Source organism: Nannospalax galili, unplaced genomic scaffold, assembly GCF_000622305.1.
Source record: "Nannospalax galili isolate Female #2095 unplaced genomic scaffold, S.galili_v1.0 scaffold335, whole genome shotgun sequence".
Lineage (NCBI taxonomy): Eukaryota > Metazoa > Chordata > Mammalia > Rodentia > Spalacidae > Nannospalax > Nannospalax galili.
Genome location: NW_008337842.1, coordinates 4,525,705 through 4,550,225, shown reverse-complemented (window position 1 = coordinate 4,550,225; position 24,521 = coordinate 4,525,705). Strand labels below are relative to the sequence as shown.

At 39.5% G+C, this 24,521-nt stretch overlaps 1 protein-coding gene across 4 annotated transcripts in view; it reads left to right on the top strand.

Annotated features, from left to right (window-relative positions):
- Positions 1-24,521, top strand: part of Zc3h12c (zinc finger CCCH-type containing 12C) — a 79,676-nt gene that overhangs the window by 5,239 nt on the left and 49,916 nt on the right. The window contains exon 1 of one of the 4 annotated variants that reach the window (XM_029563414.1): positions 120-309. The exons of 1 other annotated variant lie outside the window; for it this stretch is intronic. In XM_029563414.1, the coding sequence (XP_029419274.1) occupies positions 229-309 (81 nt within the window). In that variant the 5' untranslated portion in view covers positions 120-228. Of the gene's footprint in view, positions 1-119; positions 333-24,521 lie in introns of those variants that run through there. 2 more of the 4 variants (XM_029563416.1, XM_029563415.1) reach the window with 2 other exon arrangements.

The following is a 24,521-nucleotide window of genomic DNA, read 5'->3' as shown; positions in this document are numbered from 1 at the left end:
GGCCCGAGCGACCGCACCGCGCGAACTCGGGCCCCGGCGGCTGCGACTCCACGAGGTCGAGTCGCCCGGCTCCGGCCGTTCCGGTGGCGCGGAGCTGGAGAGCCGAGCGCATCCTGCGGGCCGCCCGGCAGCGCCGCCCCCCCTCGCCACGGGCATTCGGGCCGGGGCCCTCGGCCTAAGAAGCTGGTCCGCTTGCACCCGCCGGCCCGAGGGTCGCGGCCGCGGAACATGGAGGCAGGCTCGGGAGCCGCTGGTGGAAACGGACCCACGGCTGTGATCTGGCCGCTCCGACCCTCGGGCGCCGGTGGGGTGAGGCATCTTCCCGTATCACGGTCAGCCTCCGCGGTTCCCATTTATTACCCACCCTTCCATCTCCCTGCTGGCCGCTCCTAGCGAAAACCCCTCACCCTGTCTTCTCCCTCTTCCCCTCACTCCTCAGCCTCCAGCCCAAAGCCCCACATCCTTTCACTTGGGCTTCACAGCTGTAACTCAGACATAACTTGAAGAAATGAATCCCGCGTTTCTTCCCTTCATTATCCCTTAAAGTCCTTAGAAACAGTGGTTACTTCCGAGCACTCACTCTAACTGGGTTTCTTGTCGCTTGGATATCCGTTAACACTCTGGGTTTGAGCTCTTGAGTTTTGTGATCAAGAGATGGAACCGTAATCCACATTTTGGGGAAGTTTCTATTGGTTTCTATTGGTTGCAAGACTGTGTTGGAGTATCTCCAGCCCCATAAGGCGCTTATTGATTCGGGTTTTTTAAAAAAAACATCTTAGAATATAGGTGACGAGATATTTGGGCCTGAGCATTGCATATTTAGAAATTTTGGAAAATCCTACAGTCTTCACTTTGTTTCCATTTCGAGATTATCGTTTTCTAATGCTAATATAACCAGACAACAGAAGACATGCCTAGATAGGAAGACCCTGTCTAAAACAAACAAAAATCATGAGTATAAAGGGTATGAATACTCTGCCATATATAATGAATTCATTTTGGCTGCAATTTCTTCTTTTTAAAAAATATTTTAGTATTTTTATGTGTATGAATGTATTGCCTGCATGTAGGTAAGGTGCACCCGTGTCCTGCAATGCCGGTGTAGGTCAGAAGAAGGCCCCAGGTCCCCCTGGAACTGGAGTTAAGGTGTTAGTGGCCATGTGGGCATTGGGAATTGAACCTGGGTCCTCTGCAAGAGCAGTCAGTGTGCTTAACTGCTGAGCCATCTCTCCAGCCCCCTGCAGTTTCTTTCTCTAAAAAAATTATTTTTATTTTATGTGTTTGAATATATTGCCTGCATGTATATAAGTGCACCTGTGTTGTGCAGTGCCCGAGGGGGTCAGAAGAGGGCATCAGATCCCCTGGTACTAGGGTTATATATAGATAGTAGTTAGACCCCATGTGGGTGCTGAGCATAGAACCCAGGTACTCTGTAAGAGGAGCCAGTGCTCTTAACCACTGAGCCATCTCTCCAGCCCCTGGTTGCAGTTTCTTTATCTGGTCTCTGACGTTTGAATACATAGATTGCATCATTAAAGATTTGTAAAATCAATCTTATTGCTGGTACAAGCCCAGGACTGTGCCTCTTTTTGACATTCCATTCTGTTCACTTATTTTTCTTCCAATTCAGCATTCTTTTTTTTGATTGAATTTTTTGTGTATTTCATTACAGAACAGCTCAAACAATCTTGATCATCTTTATACACCCATCCTCACTGGCGCCCTCCCATATCCCCACCCACCCTCACTGGAGCCCATATACTCCCAGTGGTCATCCCTGTTAAGGCCCACTGAGTTGTCAGTGTCCCCAGCTGTTTATGTTACCTGAATATGTCTACTTGGAGGTATTATGAAAATGAAAACATTCAAAGTGGTCTGTCTTGTTTACTCTGAAACCATAATTTAAAATATTTGAGTATTTTTCTTGAAAGAATGGTTTTAACTTTCAAAGTAAGTTGCAATTCTTTCAGCATCTGATCCTTAAAAAGAAAACAAGCCTGGCTGGTAGCCCATGCCTTTAACCAGCATGAGGGAGACAGGCAGATCTCTGTGAATTCCAGGCCCTCTTAGTCTACAAATCATTATAAACAAAATAAAATGAGCTTTTTCTTTTCTTTTTAATATTAGAGGTTAAACTTAGGACCTCCTTCCTGCGACGTACTCTGCCTTTGATCTGTACCCCTCAACCTGAAGTGAACTTAACAAAACAACAAAAAAGAATTTTTTAACCTCCATTTAATAATGAAAGTCTGATGGAACTATTTGAGTATAATGGAAAGTATTAAAGGATAGGAAGCAGAAACTTGGAATGTTTGTGCTGATGGGATCCTTTATTAGTCACTTCCTGATACCGTTTTTTTAAAGGATTGCAATTTTAAAAATATCCCATTTTATATTGTGGGGTTTTCTGAAGCTGTTTTAATGGCTTACAACTGCCAAATTGAACCGTAAGTGATTAATAGAAAATATATCTTTGAAACATTTTTCTCATCCACAATTGGGTTACCTTACCTTCTTTCTAGCAAATCTTGGGTTCCTGCATTTAGCTTCTATAAATGTGTAAAGGTGTTGCTATCATTTCTGTTTAGTAGTTTTTATTTCATGTAAACCTAGAAGAATTCTTTCATTCTAATTTGATGGAGTTTTAAAGAAAAAGATATTGAGAGAATTTTTTAAATCGTTTTAATGTTAGCTGTAAAATTATAAACACCTGCCAGTTGTTGCTCTTTTGAAGTTGGTATACTTCTAATTTGATTGACAGATGATTAGTATTAATTTAGGTGCAGGATAACCTCTAGAGAATAACGTATTAAACATAATGCTTAATACAATCTTCCAAGTACCATGAGTGAAGAAGTAAAAAATTCAGTTTCTCTGTAAGGCCTCAAAGTCAGAATCCAGGTAGCTAGAGTTGGATGTGAGTCATATCCTAGGGAGTCGGGGAACTATGGCAGGACAGCAGAGTGGGTGGTCCAGTGTCTAAGGCATGTAGTACAGTCATGTGGTATTGTTTATATGAGGAAGTCATGAATGACACGGAATAATGAACATTGAAGCAGGATTCCAGATTTAACATTAAACTACTGAGACTCTAGAGTTGGACTTCCAGTCTACTAAATACTCTCAAAAAGCATATTGTGTTTTAATACCAATATGCATCAGGCCAACAGCATTCACCCACAGTTAAAAGTGAGGGTTCTGAACTTAGCATGTTGTGTTCTTGCTAAAATAGTATTAAGGTCTCTGTAACCTAACGTAGATTGACCTGTCACAGTAAAGTTTAAACAATACTATAGCATCATAGTTCTTGGGAATTTATCTCTAAAAAGACAGAACACTTTAAAATAGACCTGGAATTGTATTGTTTATAGGCTTAAATCTCACCTTTCAGTTACAATATAACATGTACCAGAGATTAACTCATTACATTAAAAACACTTCAAATATTTTCTTCCTAACAATGTTATTTTATCAATCCTATTTTCAGCTAGGCATTTTTATTTTCTGACATTTTAATGTCATAGTGCTTTTATCGAACTTCTCAGTAGAACTTTTTGTTTTCAGTGTTTTTAGGTTGTATTTCGAGATATAATGATCAAAGATAATAAGTTTTTGACCAGAAACATTGTATTAATATATGCACCCATTGGCAAAGAGTCAGAGAGCTAATTTCACAACACTTGAATTAAATATTAGCTTTTAAAATCTTTGGCAACCGGGCTGGTGAGATGGTGAGATGGTACAGTGAGTGGAGCTGCTTGTTGCCAAGTTCTACAGGTTGTCCTGTGACCACCACATGAACACTGTAGCACAGCACAGGCATGCACGCACACACACACACACACACACACACACACACATATTGCAATAAATAAATGAATAAATAAATAAATAGGACTTAAGTTTTTTTGTGTTAAGGTTTTGTTTAGTGTTAGGGCTATGAATGACATTAGGATTGTGATAAGGTTTAAGGTTAGGGATAGGGTTAGTATTATGGTTAAGATTAGGGTTAGGGTTATTAGGCCCTAATATTAGTGTTATGTTTGGGTTAGGGTTAAGGCATAGGTTTAAGGTTAGGTTTAGGGTTAGGATTAGAGTTAGGTTTAGGGGTGGATTTAAGTTTTTGGTTAAGGTTAGGTCTAGGTCTAGAGCTAGGACTATGACTTAGTTTAGGGTTTGGGTCAGGGTGATGGTTATGGCTAGGGTTAAGATGAAGCTTAGGATGAGGGATGGGGTTAGGTTTCTGGGTAAATGTTAAAGGTTAGGCTTATTAAGGTTAGGTTTATTTTTAGGGTTGGATATAAGGTTAGGATTAGGATTAACATTAGGGTTAGTGTTATGGTTAGGGATAGGTTTAGGATTATGGCTGGGGTTAATGTTGGGTTTAGGGTTATAGTTAGGGCTAGGGTTCAATTTTAGTTTAGGGTTAGGGCTAACAGGGCTTTTTAGGGTTAGTTAGGGTTATGGTTAGGTTAGGGTAAGAGTTAAGTTTAGGGTTGGGCTAGAGTTGGAGCTTGACTAGTACTAGAGCTATGGCATGGCTAGGGTTAGCATTAGAACTAGGGTTAGGGGAAGGGCTAGGATTATGTTAAGCATTAGGGTTAGGACTACTGTTAGTAGTTTAGGGCTATGTTTATAGAAGGGTTAGGGTGAGGTTTAATTAAGGATAGGGTAGGTACTAGGGTTAGGTTAGGTTAGGGTATGTTTAGAGTTAAGGTTAAATGTAGGGTAGAACTGGGCTAGGGTTAGTGCTAGGTCTAGGACTTGGCTACGGTTATGAGTTTAAGTCAGAGTTAGGTTTATGGTTTTAATTGGGGTTAGTGCGGAGTTGGGGTTGGAGTTAGCATCAGGGTTAGGTTTAATGTTAGGTTTACTTTTAAATTTAGGGTTAGAGCTAGAGTTAGGACTAAGGTAAGGGCTAGTGATAGAGTAGGACTAGGGTAAGTGTGGGGCTAGGTTAAGTTTTACTTTAGTATTAGGGCTACAGTTAGGGGCTAAGGTTAAGAGAAGATTGAGGGTTATTGCTAGAGATAGGGTCAGTATTAGGTTTAGGGTAGGGTTAGTGTTGGGGGTTCAGATACTTTTAGGTTCATTGTTAGGTTTAGGCTACTGTTAGGTTTAGGGTTAAAATTAGGGTTAGGATTAGGGATGGGAATGGGTTTAGGGTTAGAGTTAGGCCTAGAGCTAGGACTACTGCAATGGCGTGAGCTAGGGTTAAGGCTAGGTCTAGGTAAGTGCTAGGATAGGATTAAATCTAGGGTTAGGGTGAGGACTATGACTGTGACTAGGATTAGGGTTAACATTAGGGTTAGGATTAGAGTTGGGCAAAGTATTAGGGTTAGGGTGGGTGTTAGGGTTTGGGTTTGGGGTTATGGATAGGATTAGGTTTAGTTTGTGGGCTTAGGATTAGTGCTGGGGCTAAGGCAAGTGAGAGGTGTCAGGAGTTATTTCTATTGATTAATCTGTGCTATGACGTCTTCTTCACTCGACAGTAGCAACTCCTTGGTGGCATTGGCTCTTGCTTTCTTTAATTTTCAATTGATATCTACCCTGGACTGTGAAACTGAGTGATAACAAGCTGATCTTATACCTAAAACAAAAGTCCACCACCCACATGAGACCCAGGATGGCTATGAATGAGGTTCAACACAAAATCACAGACTTTCTTAAACTATGAGATTGGGGGAAAGGGAGGCTGGCAGTGTGTTTGTTAACTACTGTGTCATTCTCCAGCATGAACTCTTAAGTGGTAGTGCCATTTGGCAATATTGGACACTTCTGATAAAGAATGCTCAGTCTAGGTTGAAGAATGATAATGTGTGTTCTATAGAGAGAGAGCAGGAACTCCTAGCCTTAGCATTTTCTGGCTGTGATCCTAAGTAAGTCTCTTAATTTCAGTTTGATTTCTCACCCATCCAACACTGTCTACTTTGTAGAATTGATTTTTACTGATGCCAAGTATTGAATGAAGGCCAGTGAGATGGCTCTGGGGGTAGGGGCACTTGTCACCAAGTCTGGTGACCTGAGTTCAAAACCCGGAACCCACATGGTGGAAGGAGAGAACTAACTCTTGCAGGTTGTCTTCTGACCTCCACAAGCATTCCATAGTACATGCATGTGTGTGACTGAGACACACACACACACACACACACACCCCACACACAATTTAATAATACATTTAAAATGAGTGAAAAGGTGCAGGACACAAATAAGGCATTAAACTACTAGGAAAAAAGATTTAAACAGTATCATTGATTTGATTGGACAGAGGTTTTATTTATTTACTTTGCTTTTCTACTTAATCCCTGGCTCTTAGTTGAGTAATTGAAGTTTCCAGATGTAAAACTGGAAAATCGAGCATTTATAGTTACAAATATGAAAGTTTATATTTTGAGGTTTTCAAAGGCCTTTTTTAAACCTATTACTTTGTCTTTTGGGATGGAGCTAAAATTAGTTTTTCTTCTTTGTTCTTAGTCATCTGTACTCATTTCTTATTCAGAATTATGTGGGCTTAATTTTATCCTATTCTGTGATTGTTCCAGATCTTGGCTTTTACTTTATAATTTATTTTTATTTTTTTATATACTTCCAGAAAATAGTTTGCTCATATGGCTTAAACCATCCCATTGTCTCCTTGCCCCTTTTAAGTGCTTATGTCATTTTCTTTAGCCTCTTTGAGTTAATAATCTTAGGTGTTACTTTCTGGAATTTTGCTATAATCTTAATTAGATGACTAGTAAGGATTTATAAAAGCTTGAAATATGTGGTCAGTGATCTATTTTAGGTTCAGTATATTATTTTTGTTTTTGCTAATATATAAAAAGTACATTGAGTAACAAAACTCAGGAATATAAAGTGAATTAAAATTAGCATCATCATACATGGGAGAGACAGTTTCATACAACTGGGTGGGGGTGGGTGTCTTCTAAACCCCATTTATTAGGTTGACTACTTGGACCTAGCTTTTAAAGTTAGCTTTTGGGTTTAATATTTTGGCATATTTGATCACACTTGTGAAACATAGAAATGGTATAAAATGATAATGAAAATCACCTATAATTCCCATCTAAACTTAAATGTTTAGGAGATAATTTAAAATGTTAGCTTAGCATCCTTGTTTTAATTTTTAAAAATCTTTTAATATAAATACATTCTTTAAAAATGTGTAGATAGAGCTGGGTGTGGTGGCGCACGCCTTTAGTCCCAGCATTAGGAAGGAAGATGCTGGTGGATCTCTGAGTTGAAGGGGCCAGCCTGGTCTACATAGTGAGTTCCAGGCCACTGAGGCTACAGGGAGACCCAGTCTCAAAAAGATTAAAAAAAAAAATGTGTAGACATTGTAGTTTTGCTCTTCATACAAGTTTTCCTGTGTCATTAAATAATCAAATATTCCTTTAAGGGATTTATTTTTACTGACTGATTGGTATTAAACATATTCAAGTATTTGTAATTTAATTAAATCCATAATGAATATTTAAATAGTGACCAAACTATTTGATTACTAAGAAAGATTTGATAAGATTAGAAATGAGAGAGAAATCATAAAACACATACCACAGACACAGCAAGGGACCAGGGGGGCACAATATGAACAGCTACATGCTACCAGTTTGAACAGCCTGAAAGAAATGGATGCATTTCTGGACACATAGATTCTGACCAGTTTTTCCTCCCCTATAATAAGGAATAAATATCTTCATAGAGATTAGTGCCCACAGTGGTTAATATATTTTTAACACATTTTCACGTGATCGTGACAGCTGACCTCTAAAAAATTTACACTAATTTGTATTCCAATTAGCCACACATGTGTGTCCATTTCTGTGTACCCATCATTGTTTCTCCGCACAGCCTTTTGTTGTTGTTGTTCATTTGATGGATCTAAATGGGCATAGTGTGCTAAGAAGCTTATTTTGTAGTCAGAGAGACCCAGTTTGAGTTCTTGTGATGTTTCATGGTTATGTGTGTGATTTGGGGCAAGCTTCTTTTCCATTTCCCTAACTCTCAGTTTCCTTGGTGACAGCAATAGCTGTTACAGCAAGATGATTCAATATCGTCGTTGTGGGGAGTGAAGCACTGACCTTCTCAGCTGCCATTGTTGTTATGAGCAGTTTCTCATCATATACAAGATGGGATCCTGTGACTTGAAATCAGAAATGTTCAAAGATCCAAAACTTTTTGAGTGTCAACATGATGCCACAAGTAAAATATTCTAAGATATCAAACTATATTTGATAAAGTAATTAGAATATTACATAAGTTAATATATGAAACAAGAAAAGTTGATAGTTAGACTTGCATCCCATCTTCAAGATACTTCATTATATAAGTGAAAGTGTTCCAGAACCCTAAAGCATACAACATCTGGTCCCTGCACTTGGAGTAAGGAACATGTGGTTTGTACCGTGTTTTACACCTAATAGTGGCTAAAGACACTTGTTCTTTCCACGTACTCTTGCTATCTTACTAAATTTTCTTCATGTTAAATAAATTGTGAGATCTTGTTCCATTGCTTTTTCATTTGCGTCTCAATTTTCAGGATATCTAATGACCTGCGAACACAGGGCTTTAACAAAGTATTTCAGGGCTGGAGAGATGGCTCAGTGTTTAAGAGCACTGACTGCTCTTACAGAGGACCCGGGTTCGATTCCCAACACCCACATGGTGGCTACAAAGCATCCTTAACTCCAGTTCCAGGGGAATCCAAAGCCCTCTCTGACCTCCGCTGGCATTGCACAACACGGGTGCACTCACATACATGCAAGCAATACACTCACATACATAAAATAAAAAATAATAAAATATTTTTTAAAATAAAGTATTTCAATTATACAAATTTTTCTTGTTTTATTGCATTGGCTGAAATCATAAAATAGTATTGGTTAATAGTTGGCAGTTAGGGGCTATTTCTGACTTTAGTAGACTTTTAGTTAGCATTTTCACTTTTTAAAATGCCACTGGCAGTTGTTTTTAACATAGATATTCTTTACTGATATACACATGTTCTGAAAGTAATGATAATAGCTAAGTAGGAAACTTACAATGGATTTGCATGTTCTAGCAGAATTCCTTTAAATTATTAAATCCCTAAGTATCTATTTAAAAGCATCTTCAAATGTATGTATTTTTAGTATTTAGTGTATAGTCTCTCTTTTTTAGTTGAACATATAGTTAATGTATGTATAAATCCAGTAAGGCTGAAATTTTGACATTTTTATCTTGCTTCTGTCCTCGTCTCAGTGGTATAAATTTTGAGACTCTTTTTTCAAAATTGTCCTTAAAGCATGAATGAAAAAATATAATAGTCTGTATTCTCTGATCAAGTACTCTGTGCTCTCCTTATTAATTACCTTAGGCGTCTTTTCAGAATGATTTCTGGAAACTCCAGTCCCCCACCCTTCATTCAGAGAATGTACAGACCCTGCCAATGGCAGTGAAGCTGAAACTGCAGGCAAACCTCACTATCATGAGAGTCTTGTTAAATTTTTTTTTGTCCCAAAGTCCTAATTTAGCATGTTAAAATTATTGAATATAAGAAATACATTAAATATAACAAATATATACTATATAAAAACACAATCTCCAAAAGCCCAGGTAGTGTTTTCTTTCCTTGGGATACCAAATTTTGCTCCTAGAGTCTTCTTTTTCCATGCTCCTCTAGAATAAATCCATCCAAAATTAAAATTAAAAAAATCCCATCTGTGTGCTGGTGATCAGATGCTTAAAACAAAAATCCAGACATTGTTGATATGTCATCTTTCATGCTCAATTCAACACAAGAGCCTTTTTGTTTGGATTTTGAGATAGAGTCTCACTGTGTAGTCCTTGCTGGCCCAGAACTCAGTATGTAGTCCAGGCTGGCCTCAAACAGAGATGTGCCTGCGCCTGCCTCCAGAATGCTGGGATTTAAGGTGGCTGCCACCATGTCCAGCCTAACACGAGAACATTTTACCAATGCATGTATGAGCTGAATTAACAAAGTTGTTTAATGTTAGAAAATCTGCCACTATAGAATAAAACTTGCCTGGCCAGTGTGTACTAAAATAATTTGATTATACTGTATGATTTGCTTTTGTTACATGTAGGACTTTTACATATAGGTAAGATTAATCTATACATCATTTGCTTAGTTTGGATGTCACCTATTGGGTAGTGTCATCAGAATCTCTTTTTGTGTCCTAGAATAATCTAAATAAAAAAGAAGTTGCTAATTTCTTTGAAGTTTTGCTACAACATGCCATGCCAGTAATAGAACAGAGTATATAAATCTTTAACAAAGTTTTTATTTCTTCCATGGTTCTTAACTGAAACTTTTAAGGGCAGTCTTGATTATAAATGTTTAACTTTATTGGTATAAGGATTTATATAGAAATGTTGCATTTAATGAATTCCTTTCATTTCATGGTTAATGCTACTGAAATGTTATACATTTGTAATGTTTCTCTGACTTCTTGGTTAGGCTTTTCAAAGGTTATACACTACTTTTATTTTGGTTACTTTTTTAACCCTTCAAATTTGATGGTTGAATTCCTTTGTTTCTTATTTTCTACTAACTGCATGTGGAAGATCATTTCGGGCACAACTCTTGAATTATCACTTGGTTGTCATTCATTTCTAAATAGTCTATAATTTTATTTTTAATTGTTTTTAACAGAAGTTATTTGGAAGAGTTTAAACTTCACATACTACCTTGTTTTGGATTATCTGTCTACTTCTAACATTTTTGTGTATCATGGTCAGAATGTTTTTATTCCCAAGTTTGAATTTTCCTCAAGACCTTGAAAAAGTTCATTTAGCACATATGTGTATGACTGTATGTCAACTCTGAAGTCAATCAGCCTGTGGCTAATTACTGCATTAGTGCTTGAGAGCAGGGTCATTTTTGTTGTTTAAATACCTTTGTACCTTAGAGTTTAATACCATTATGTCACAGACTGTGAATAAGAAAAATAAATCTTATTCTTCAGATTGTAAAGGTTTTTTGTCTTTTTATGTAAGGATAGGATTTTGTAATTTTCAAAATGAGTTGATTTCATAACTTGTTTTCTAAGTGTTTGAGTTAGTCAGTGGATTTCCTGTGTATACATCTGCACACCTCTTGGCCCGGTGTACCCCCTTTTATGAGTTTTCTAGGATTTCTGAGGGTTGGAAGTTGAGCTGGTACCTGAGTCTTTGCTGTGATGCCCACTATGCTTGCTGTACTGTTTACCAGTACACCAGGGATCACCTTCCCAGAACTCTTCACTCTTATCCACAAGACAATTAAGCCTTGGAAGTAAAAGTTACCAGCTTGGTTCCTTCATGTCCCATTTATGAATGAGATGAATAAACTTACACAATGTTAAGTCAAATTCACTGCTGGAAGGTGTATGTGATGTCTGGTTCCCTCTTCTCACTGTCCTTAGACAACCCGAGGCAAGATTTCTCCAAAATCAGTTTGGAAAATCCTAACCAGTTTGTTGGACTTACTAACTGAGTTTGGGGTGCTGATTTACTTAGAGAAGAATGGGTGCCCCCCCCCATTCATGGCTGTGCTGGAAAGTCCACACCCAAACATAAATCCTGTGGCTTCCTGACAGCCACACAAAATGGTGAGAGACAGGCCTAGTGGCTTTCTCAGCTTCTATGTCCTTAGCCCCTCCCCCTCATGCAGCTATGGTCAACTGATTGGGTGGGAGAAGTAATGGGCTCTCCCACCCCCTGCTTGACTCCTGCAGAGTGTGGGAAGGAGGTGGGACTATAGCTTGCCATCATAGTGGTCAGAGGAACTTCCAGGTTACACACAATAATAGCATAATTAGAGGAATTATTCCTTATTCTTGAGAACAGAGGGTGGTGACAATTATAACTCACAGTTATTGCTGTGAGTAACACAAACTCCTGATGCACCAAACCACCACCTTTCGTTTCCTCTGCTTTTCAGTGCTCCCAGAGAGTTCCTCGTTACATTAATGAGAGAATCTGTCCAATTGTAAGCTCTCTAAAACCACTCTTTTGAGTTAGAACATCAGAAGGGAACATAAGATAACTAATGTTTGAAGTCAGATTGGGACCCATGAATCAGAACGATTTCTTTATAGTGAAGCTAGGTATGCTTAAAGTATGTTTGGAAAAAAAAAATCAAGAATCAGCCTGTAAGAAAAAACATCACAAAATTGATTTTGTGAATTTGATTGAGGTAGGAAATTCACCACTGGCCTGGGTGACTGGGAAGCGTGTACCCGGTTGGAAGCTTAGCTTAGCTCTAAGACCCACCCATGCTGGGATAGCACCTGAGTGAAGAGATGGCAGGTGGAGAAAGCTCTTTGGAATTCCAGAATGACAGCCAGAAAGCCACAATGTGAATTTGGCAAGTGTGCTACTGGACACTGAGTCTTAGACCTAAGCAGGCCTCAGAATAGCAGGTAGATCATAAATGTTTATTTTCTACTTAATTGGTGAAGTAGTATTTAACTTTTAATAGACTGAGTACTTATTTGAAGGCATGTACCTTGGATTACAGGACAGTTCAACATGAAGTTACATACAGTCAAAATCCTGAAATAATTTTCATTTGTAAACCTGTGTTGTATAGGGTTCTTATACTGCTCAATATGTAATACCTCAACTTATCATGTTATCTTTTAAAAAGACAATCAAAATTAGAAAGTAGTTCAGGAGTGGTAGTGCACGCTTTTACTCCCAGAACTCAGGAGGCAGAGGCAGGCAGATCTCTGAGAGATGGAAGTCAGCCTGGTCTACATAACAAGTTCCAGGCCAGCTGGGGTGGGACAACAGGGAGATCCATTCTCAAAAACAACAGAGTTACAAAGTAAAATAAAATGCTCAACTACTTCATTTACAAATAATGGTTCTGAACACAGGCACATTCATTTGCCAAATCATTGCTTCCTCAGTAGCCTTTGTTCACCAAACTCAATGGGTTAAATAGTCCTAAGTGGCAGAAGTGGGGAACATTAACCCTAAACCTCTACCCTAATAATGCCCCTTCATTTTTAACAGAGTGGGCTATTTCTCCTAAGGGAGAATAACCTAAGCTAATTCTCACCTCCTCCGCATACTACCGTAGGCACCCAGGAAAGGAGGTACAAGGAATCGAGGAGGAGGCCCAGAGACCACAGGACCATGAGACTGGTTTTGTAAGCTATCCTTACTGTGTCCACAGGCTGTTCTGTATCTCAAGAGTCCATCACATTTAGATGCCTAATTCTTTTTGAAAGGGTCAGTCCTGCCCACTGGGTTTTGCTGTGGAATTGAGGAGAGAAAGCTGATTTTAGCAAAGAATTCCCACCATAGCCGAGTCTTTTTTTCCCTTTCCTGCTGTTCCCATGCCAGCCTTCCTCTTTTCATGCACAGACGTGCCTGTGCTCGCCCTTCAGCTCTCCTGCCCACTGAAGCATTCTCTTCGTTTAGAGTTCTTGTCTCCACCTCAAAAGAAGGGGAAATGTCTCCTTATTTTGAAACCATTCTTATCACGTCTCATGATCCCCTAAAAACTCTTTTTTTTTTTTGTTTTTTTGGTGTTTTTGAGACAGGGTCTCCCTGTAGCCCCAGCTGTCCTGAAACTCACTATGTAGACCAGGCTGGCCTTGAACTCACAGAGATCCGCCTGCTTCTGCCTCCCAAGTGCTGGAACTACAGGCGTGCGCCACCACGCCCGGTTCCTAAAAACTATTTTTGTTTTTTAATCTTTTCCTGACAAACACATGGCATCTCTTCCCCCGTGCTAGGAATTGTATCCAGAGCTTCATACATACTAGGCAAGCACTGTATCAGGGAGCTGTAGCCCCAGCCCGATTTCTTAGCAGCTGTGCTCACATCTGTAACCAGTCTTCATGTTCATAGCTCTGTCTCATGAGGCATGCAAATACGTTTCTGTTAAAAAAGATTTTTAGGGGCTGGAGAGATGGCTCAGCAGTTAAGAGCACTGACTGCTCTTGCAGAGCACCCAAGTTCGATTCCCAGCACCCACATCGTGGCTGTGAACCGTCCTTAACTCCAGTTCCAGCAGAATCCGAAGCCCTTTTCTGACCTCCATGGCATTGTACGACACTGGTGCACTCACATACATGCAGGCAATACACTGGTACACATAAAATAAAAATAATAAAATATTTTTAAAAAGATTTTTAGTTTATACATGAGTATTTTGCCTGCGTTTATGTACATACACCACATGCATGCCTGATGCCCTTGGAGGCCAGAAGGTGTTGGATTCCCAGGAACTGGACTTATGGACAGTGTTAGCTGCGCTTTGGGTGCTGGGAGCCTAACCTGGGTCTTCTGCAAGAGCAGCTAGTACTGTTAACCACTGAGCCATCTCTCTAGCCTGGGGAATTTTAGGTAAATGATTTTATCAAGAAGTAGTATCTGGGGGGATTATTATGGCTTTCACTTTTCAATAATTATTTTGTTGGTCCGTGAAGAAAGCTAACTGAAAAATACAATTAGGAATTTATTACTTTGGGACATTTCTGTGACTGAATATTAAAACGTTAATAAAATGATATTATGGGATAGATGATAGGAGAGGGTGACTGTTCTTGGTCTGTTTACAGCCATGAGTTTCAAAGTAAATTTTGACACCAGGTGTGGTGGCACATGTTTTTATTCCTAGCACTTGGGAGGCAGAAGCAGATAGATCTCTGAAAGTTCAAAGGCTATCCTGGTCTACAAGATAAGTTCCAGGCTATCCTGGGCTACATGAGACCCTTCCTCAATAAATAAATACATTTATTTATTTTTACTCTACACTCTCTGTATTGTTAAACTGAAATGAATGGTTTTGGGTTTTTTGGTTTTGCTTTGGTTTTTTTTTTTCCCCTAAAAAACACTTATTTCCTTTCAGGCACTTGTATCTTCTAATTATATTTCTACTTTCTGTCTCTTCCCTTCACTCCTGCCCAGCAATAACTCAACGTATTTCTCCTAAATCACTGGTCGCCATCCATTTTTATACACATACTCTTTACCAGTTACTAATATTTTTTCTTAAATATTTTATTTATTGTTTTTATTTTACGTGTATGAGTGTTATGCCTGCATGTATGTAAGTGCACCTGTGTTGTGCAATGCCCTTAGAGGTCAGAAGGGCATCAGATCCCCTGGAACTAGAGTTACCGGTGGTTGTTAGCAGCCATGTGGGTGTTGGGAAGTGTACCAGGGTCTTCTGCAAGAGCAGCCCATGCTCTCAACTGCTGAGTCATCTCTCCAGCACTCCACAGTTACTATCATTTTTGATTATCCTCGGTAGCTGAAGTATTCTATGGCAGTTTGGGGTTTTTCTTACAAAACATTGCACTGTTATCTTTGGCTTTTCTGAACTAAGCTTTGTGTCCCTTTTCTTTTGGAAACATTGTTCTGAATGATTTTGTTTTAGAAGTTCATGTGATACTGTATCAGAACAAAGAACACAGTAGGGCATGAGAACTCTCAAGTCATTTGAGTTCTTGATTCTGTAAACATGTGGTAAGAACAGCAGGTGGGACACAATAACAGACTCTACCTGAATGTTCTTCTATATTAAAGAAAACTTTAGAATGGCATCAATGAGAATATAGAGTAAATGGTATAAGTCATTTGATTTCTTGGTTCTGTAAACATTGGTAAGAATGGCTAGTGGGACACAATCAGAGCCTTCACCTGCACAATAGTCTTCTGTATTGATGGAAAGATCCTTTAGAATTATACTACTGAAAATATAAATAGTGTAAATCAAGTTTTCTACTTTTTGTATTGTTGTTTCACTTACAAACATTTTATTATTGTTGTTGGTCTTTTTGAGACAGGGTCTCCCTGTAGCCCCAGTTGGGCTAGAACTTGCTTTGTGGACCAGGCTGATTTCTGTCTCACAGAGTTCTGAGATCTGCCTGCCTCTGCTGGGATTAAAGGCATGCACCACCATATCTGGCACAAACATTTTTAAACATAAATTTCTGCTTATTATGTGTGACAGGGCACTGTTACAAGTCTGTCTATCTATCTGTCTATCTATCTATCTATCTATCTATCTATCTATCTATCTATCTACCTACCTACCTACCTATCTACCTACCTATCTATCTATCATCTATCTACCTACCTACCTATCTACCTATCATCTATCTATCTATCTATCTATCTATCATCTGTCAATCATCTACCTATCTATCTTTCTTCATATAGGGCCTAGTAATAACCCTATTCTAGTAATGGTGTTGAAGAACAGAGAGAGGATAAGTCATCTAGGATACTAGGTTAGATTTGGGCAGAGCATGTGACATTGGTTCCTACAGTCATAAAATGCAAAACCCTCTGCTTGTTCTTCATCTTCTCTTTAGATTCCTTGCTAGAAGTAACTGTACTCTAGAACTTATAGTAAGCATTCAGGGACGAGCTTCGGGTACCAGTGAACTGGGTCTCTAGAAATATGCTACCTAAATAGGAACAGGTCTTATATTTACTTATTTATTTATTTATTATTTATTTATTTATTTTGGCATTGGCATTGGGGAATACTTTAAATGAAATAATCATAACCTTTTTAAGTCAACAAAATACCAGGGCCCTATGTAGCAGATAAATACAGAAAATGACAAGTCAGTCTTGATGGTTAGAAACACAAAAATCCTTAGGGACATCTTAGCATATAATCCTTACCCAAATCCTCCCCTCATGTTTCTATATTAGATAGCCTATCAACATACTGTCTTACTGAGTGAAAGAAAAAAACACATGGAAATGTTGTTGAGGGTCTCGCTGTGTAGCCTAGGTTGTGATCCTCTGATCTCATATGCTTAGTTTAATTGAGTCATTTTAATGCAGTCCACGTTACTGATTTTTTTCCTTAAACCTTTGTTATAAGAGAGAATATATTTCTATAAATAATTCTTGCAGGACTATACATAGTGTGGTACATATATGATGTGAACATACAGCTATACTTGTTGAATGGTTTCTGTGTATCTAACACTGTTTTAAGGTTTTGTTTATTAACTCATTAATTTTCAAAATAACCATATGTCCTAGTTTGCTGTCTGTTGATGTGATTAAACACCATGACCGAAAACAACCTAAGGAGAAAAGGGTTTATTTTAGCTCACAGTCCTTCATTAAGAGAAGGCAGGTGTTTCACTAATTTTTTTTTTTCCCACTGGAGGAGACCCACCCCCACTCAGGGTCTCCAGGTCCTAACCAGGATTGACAAACTGGCATAAGACATTGTATTCAGATTTTGCATAGTTTCTACGACATTTGAGAGGGGGTGTGTTACAAAAACATGAATCCTTATGGGTTTTTTCTTTTCCATATTTGAAATGCACACGCCATCATCCCACCCCAGATCTCCTCTCTCTCAGCGATCACCCGTTCTCAATATGGCTGTGGCTCCATCCACAAGTGCAGGAACCCCCCCCCCCATGTGCTCCCGGTTGCATTCCCACCCAGTCTCGCCTGGCAAGGAGCCCCCAAGACTGGCAGGGCATCCGCCCTGGCCTGCCCCTCACCCCGCTCTATTCCAAAAATGGCGACTACCGCGTTCATGGCTGTGCTAGAAAATCCTCACCCAAACATAAGTCCAGTGGCGTCCCAACAGCCACAGGAAATGGCGAGAGTGCGGCCTCACTGTTTTCCTGACTTGTATCTTCATAGCCCCGCCCCTTAATGGGCTTGACTCCTTCCACAGAGCACGGGAAGGAGGTGGGACCATGGTTTGTCAGACGAACTTCCCTGGCACAGGAGTGCAGGAGCTCCAGCAGGACCTTGGGGGCAGAAGCTGAAGCACAAACCAGGGAGGAGCTGCTTATTGGCTTGTTCCTCTGGCCTGTGCTCAGACCAGGGGTGGCACTATCCCCAGTGGCCTGGGCCCTCCCACATCATTCAGCATCAAGAAAATGCCCCAGGCCAGTCCAATGAAGGAAATTCTTCAGTTAAGTTTTCCTCCACCTAAGTGTATAAATTGTGGACACTCAGGCATGGAAAGGTGAATTACCCAATGTCTCATATGGGTGTGTGTTTATATATATATATATATATTCATTCATACATATATACACACATTTTTAGTGAAATACTAGGAAATATTATCTGGAGTCTAGTCGGCCTATCTAGACTAGACTTAAAGAAGATCACCTCTCCCTCACCCAACAGTAATCAGTTGCCAGTAGTTCTTTGGCTAAAATTGGGGTCTATGCCCATTTCCTAGTTCTGTGTTGGGTTTTTGTCTGATTGAGTCTGCACGGGTCTTGTGCATGTTGTCACCATTGCTGCAAGTTCATATGAACAAGTTCCCAGAGGCCTGGAAGACTGTTTATGTTTATGCACCAACCCTGGCTCTTGCAATCTTTCACCCCCTCTTCCAAAATGGTCCCTGAGCCATGGGATGGTAAGGTTTAATATAAAAGTCCCATCCAGGAACACGAGCTCTGCAGTCTCTTATTCTTTATACCTTGGCCAGTTGTGGCCTTCTATGTGCATTACACTCTGTTATATGAGGAAGCTTTACTGGTAAGAGTTGAGGGATGTATGAGTATTCTCTCTACCCCCTATTCTGCTCTGTTCCATGAGCCTTAGGTATAGAGCTTCCATTGTAGATGTGTCATTTAGACGTGGGCATCTCTCAGGCACATATTGTCTGTGTGTAACCAGTTGTGGAGCTCCGTAATAGAGTCCATCTGTTGCAGAAAGAAGCTTCTTTGATGAGTGGTGAATGGTATGCTTGTCTGTAAATATAAGGATCCATATTTAGCATACAGTAAGAAATTTGTCTAGAGATATGAAAGAGATTGGGTTTTCTCTAGGAAACCATGTGTATTTGGCTATGTATATAGTGCCACCCATGAGTTTCCCTCCCATTGAGAGGGCTTTAAGTCCAATTAGATAGCTGTTGATTACCCCCAAGATAAAAGAGCCACTGCTGCAACATTGTAGTTTGTTGTGCTCATTGTTGTGGTTATTATATTAGACTTTAAAGCTGGGATTGGATCTTTGATTGATTTTTCTCCCTTAGTAGCTTGCATAGTATCCTCCAGAACTCTGAGAGCTAGTCTTCAGGTCAGTCCCAGCTCCATTGCTCCAAGTCCTGTGTCTGAAGTATGTCCTGCCTTCAGCAATAGGGTCTTACCTTCAGTTTCTTGGAGGTAATCAAGGGCTGGGGCAGTAGCCCATGTTATTTTGGGATTCTCTTGGACTACCCTGACCAACAACTCGAAGAGAGGTTTCTACTGTGTGGCACTGTGTTTCTTGTTATGTAGCCTTCAGGTATATACATGCACTCGTGTTCAGATACTATATGTGTTTTTTTCAGTGGTTTTTGAGCTAATACATTTCCCTCTTTTTTTTTCACACCTCCTAAGCTTTATTTATCTCTCTCTTCCTGTCAAACCCTTCCTCCTCCCTCCCCAGCTAAAGTACCCATACATTTCCCATTTTTCCCTTGATAATACCTGTCTCTTATTATCTTCCCTCTCTTGAGCTCCCTTTTCCCCTTTACCCCCCCCCCCCATGGTTCCTTGGATAGCCTTCCCTTCCTCTTCCCAGTTAAATACTCACATTTTCCCCATTTCTTCCTTGGTGACATCTGTCTCTTACTATCTCTGCCTCTTGGACTCTTCTCTTTACTTCCACTTGTCTGAAACCAGTACTGTACAGTTATTTAAAATTAGGAATACAAAGCCATTGGAAGCATCATCAAATGCTTCTTAAAAGAACGAACAATACAGGTGGCTAATTTCTGTATTGACTCTTAAGAACTGATATTTATCTCAGACATGCAGTTAGCAAAGAGCTTTCATTGGGTTGTGGGTTTGCAGTTCTTTTTGGATTATTTACTGTAAAATGTATTTTTCTTGAGTCCTTTATAGCATTTGTTATATTATGTGTACTTCTATCTTCTAAACTGTAAGGACAGACCTAATGATAGAGCCTTCTTTAATTATTGATGATTATCCTTTGTAGCCTGTCAATTTCATCAAGCAATTTTAATTAGTTTGCCGTATAGAATTAACACTAGCGAATAGCAGACATGCATGCATGCAGCATAGGGGCCTGGGCTGGGCCTGCACAAGTCCTCAACCTAGACTTATCTATCCGGTAAGCCGCACTCCAGGGAAGAGGCAGCGGCTGCAGTGTTAGGGTGTGGTGCTGTGAATACAGAGGAGTGAGTGTGCAGGACTGGGAAGCCTGGGGTTCCTGGGGTGGTAGCAATGTCAGGACTCACAGGAACCCTACTTTAAATTGAGTGCTCTTTGACAAGCTCACCCTGTCACGTAGAAACAAAATCTAGCAGGATAGATTTCACTCGTTCACTTAAGAGGGATGTCGTTGGAGAGTACTTTGTCAGGAAGGCATCTAGGGGTTGTTGAAGGAAGGAGATAAATTAAGAAACAATCTAAGCCTGAGAGATTGCATAAAATGATCATGAATTGATTAACTGGAACTTAAGCAGTTGAGAAATAGAAGTGAATGATGTTTCAAGACTACTGTGGCAGGAATGAAGGGCCCTTCAGGGAAACCAGGAGGGAGTCCTGACATAGGTCAGGTGTGAAAACAAACCACGCCTGTGTGCTCCAGTCTGGAAGTTGGTTGCATATTTATTTTTGTTTTATAAACATAAAATTAATCAGAAACATAGATTTTCATTTTGATTTAGTGCTATTCCATCATTTTTTCACCTTTAATGTTTTTATTAATAATTTCTTCCCTACTTCCAGTTCTTTCTAAAAGTCATTTTGATGGGTTTCGTGGAACCTGTGTAGATTCTCCCTGTAAGGTATATAATGCTTCTTTGAACCTGTGATTTTCTTCCTTTCTGCTTTTGTTAATATCCCCTTGTCAAAGCAACCCTCAAGCCCCTCTCAGTATGGTTCTGAGGGAACTGCCAATCTCAATCACGGTCCCACATATCTCTGGCCATATTAATTGGACAAAAGGATGTGTGTATGACATAAACTGTACTGCTTTGACTCTCTCGGAAATTTGAATCTTGACTAGGTCAGAGAATAGGCACTGTTGAATGTCCGGTAGAAGTATTCTAGAAACCCTGCATGTGAACTCCTGAGTTCGGTCCTGCTCTTTGGCTTTCCAAAGGCTTCAGTGCTGAGTTGTCTTTGATCCTTTGAGCTCTTTTTTTTAAGTCCTTATTTAAAGCCCCCCTTTTTAGACCCTGTTTTTCTTGCTGATAAAGAGAATAATGACATAATATACATCCATTATTTCTTTGCTGTTCGTTTGTTGAGACAAGGTCTCATTCTGAAGCCCAGTCTGGCCTTGAACTAAGCATCTTGCCTGCCTCCACCTCCCAAGTGCTGGGATTACAGATGGGAGTCACTACACCTTGCTTTGTACTTTTTTTTCTTTTCTACTTTTATTTACTGTTGATTTGTATGGTATTTTTAGAAGCAAATAAGTCTAACAAAATAGGGGTTTTGGTATTTCATTCTTGGTCTGGATAGGAAAAGAAGTTTTTATTATTAAAAGAGTACTGATGTATTTTATGGCTACAGAGGCAGGTGTATCTTTGGGATAATTTTAACCTACTTCCCCATCAACCAACAGAGTGTAATGTTAGCAGTGAGAAATGCCAGTGAACATTGAAGGCAGTGCTAGCAGAACACGTTTGGAGTTTTTAAATTTTGTACTGCGTGTTCTGGCAGTGGCATTCTCATGGGTTCTTTATCGCCCTTGTTAGTATCCTTTCCGTTTGCTTGCTTGGTTTTTGAGGTCTCTAGGGTATATGTAGATCAAGCTTGCTTCCAGCTTGAGATTCCCCCACCTCTGCCTCCTGATGCTGGGATTATGGGCATGTGCTACCACATTAGGCCTCATAGTGTACTTTTTGCTAGCCAATATGAATATATTTCATACACGAACTTTAATATGAAATCATTTATATTTGATGGTTTGCTTTAGATATAAGGGCCTGATTACTGTTCAGATCTCTTTTTTCATGGTTGGTTTTGAATACAGAGATACACTTTACATTATCTTCAAGGCCAGATCCAAATATGTACTAATGTTGGAACTGTCATGGTATGCTTCTTGGTTTTCGTTGAGCCAAGGGAATTAGGAGAATGTGTATTTCTTCAGAAAGTTCTAGAAGTGGCATGTCAAAAGAGATATTTATCAGGGACTAGAGAGATGGCTAAGAGCCATCAGTGGTTGAGAGCACTGTCTGCTCTTGCAGAAGACCTGGGTTTGATTCCCAGCACCCACATGGTACCTAACAACCTACCTAACAACCATCTATAACTCCAGGTCCAGGGGAATTTGATACCATCTTCTGGCCTCTGTGGGCATTGCATGACACAGGTGAGCTTACATACATTCAGAGAAAGCACTTATAAAATAAAAATAATAAAATATTTTTTAAAGTGATATATATCAGGTCTTGACATAGTTGACCCTGTGATTTTTTAAACCTGCTACTGTACAGACCTATAGTGATTTGTCTTTAGTTCATAGAATCAATATTCTCAGCCTTGTTTTGTGGTTCAGAGTTTCAGGTAACACTTAGAAGAGTAGTTTGCATATGGAAGATCTCGTGCCTTTCTAATATAAAAACTCAAATATGGATATTAGAGTTAGTTCCCAGTTGATTTGCTCCATATTTTATACTGTGAATATAGATTAACTTTTATTGTTGGTTGATTGGTTGATTCCTTTTTTTTTTTTAACCCTTGGAAATAGTAACAAATTTTAATTAAAAATTTAGTCTTTTAAACTTTAGAGGGACTATTGAGAAACTTTGATACAATAATCTTACTTCCATGGTACAGTTGTCAGGATCAAGTGCTCATGTATTAAAGATAAGTCCATATTAAGAGAGAAGCACCGGAAGATTAACTTGAGTCACTACTGGCCAAGAGAATTGCTTCCAAACCCAGCCTCAAAGCTCACTTCTTTCACTTTCATGCCTCAGAAAATATATGTGCGAGGCCTAATTCTCAGATGTTAGATCCACCCTTTGCACTGACAAATTTTAGTAGATGCCAAAAGATATATTGGCTCCTTTTTCTTTCGTTTTCTGTTGCTTTTGTTGTGTGCCTGTCCTATGTGTTCACTGTGCTCAGTCATTTTTTGCAGTGACCCACAAAGAGCTCTGTACAGCTGTTTGTGTTTGCCCCACAGTGAGAAGTGGATGAGGCCTCTGTGACTAAAACAGCCAGATGGGGGCCCTCTTTTCACCCACAGATGTTTTAATGTGCTTAACATTATCCAGTACTAGCAGTGGAGATGGTCTAAATAACACAGCGGGGTCTGATTAGCTTTTTCAGATCACTGCCTTTATTTGCAGTTTGCAAAAAAGCTTAATCCAGTGCTATAGATGGGGATTCCTGCTGAGCGCTCTGGTAGTTTTCTCCCCTGCTTTGTGTTCACAGTAGCGGGGTGAGGACATGCTGTCTTTTCCTCCTGAATTAAAGCTCTAAAGGGTAGACTAGTAGTGAGTGATAAACAGAGGGAAGAAGCCCAAGAAAGAGATTGTCCATTTGTACGAGGTAGTTTCCTTTTACAAACAAAAGAAAAAGACTTTAATATAAATTCATTTTATATAATTTCTAAGCGCTGACCTCACAGTCTTTTCTAGTCAGGACATTGCTGTTTGGGTTGTAGTTGTGATCACTTTGTGTGGATGGATGCTGTGGTCTTCATTTTTATCTGACTTAGGACTTAATCCTTTTAGAGTTGATAACTTTTACTGTTTAGAAGAATTCTAGGGATAAGGTCAAGAGGGCAGGGGTAAATTCCAATTTTCTGCATTTCTATGATATCATATGCTTAACAGTGAGTCTTTGAATTCTGTGTACTAATTTGCAGTAAACTATGCTAGAGATACTTTATCTTGATCTTCAATGGGCTTATGAAATCAGACTAGAGGGCTGACTATTTCAATATGTTTGGCAGAAAAAGAATAGATCTCACTTTACAAATTAATATGATACCCAGAACCTAGCAGTTGTATTTAGTTAAAAAATACTGTCGGGGCTGGAGAGATGGCTCAGTAGTTAAGAACACTGATTGTTCTTGCAGAAGACCCAGATTCAAATCCTAGCACCCACATGGCAACTAACAACTGTCTGTAACTCCAGTTCCAGGGGACCTGACAGCCTCTTCTGTCATCCGCGGGCATTGCATGACATGGGTGCACACACTTATCTACATGCAGGCAATACAAGCATACACATAAAATAAGAATAATAAAGTATTTTTTAAAAAATTTAAAAATACTGTCATAAGGCCTGCAAGATGGTTCAGTGAGTAAAGGTGCTTGCCACTAAGCCTGATGACCTGAGTTCCATCCCTGGGACCTATATGGTGGAAGGAAAGAGCCAACTTGGTGCAAGTTGTCCTCTCATCTCCCACTTATGCAGTGATGGATGCACGTGCATGTGCACACCCACACCCACCCACCCACACACACACACACACACACACACAATGACTTAATGAATCCGTTAATTAAAATATAGAATATATATTGTCACACACAAATGTTTTCTAACATTTTGGAATGACAAGCCACTAAAATGTGAAGTTCTTTTTAGGGA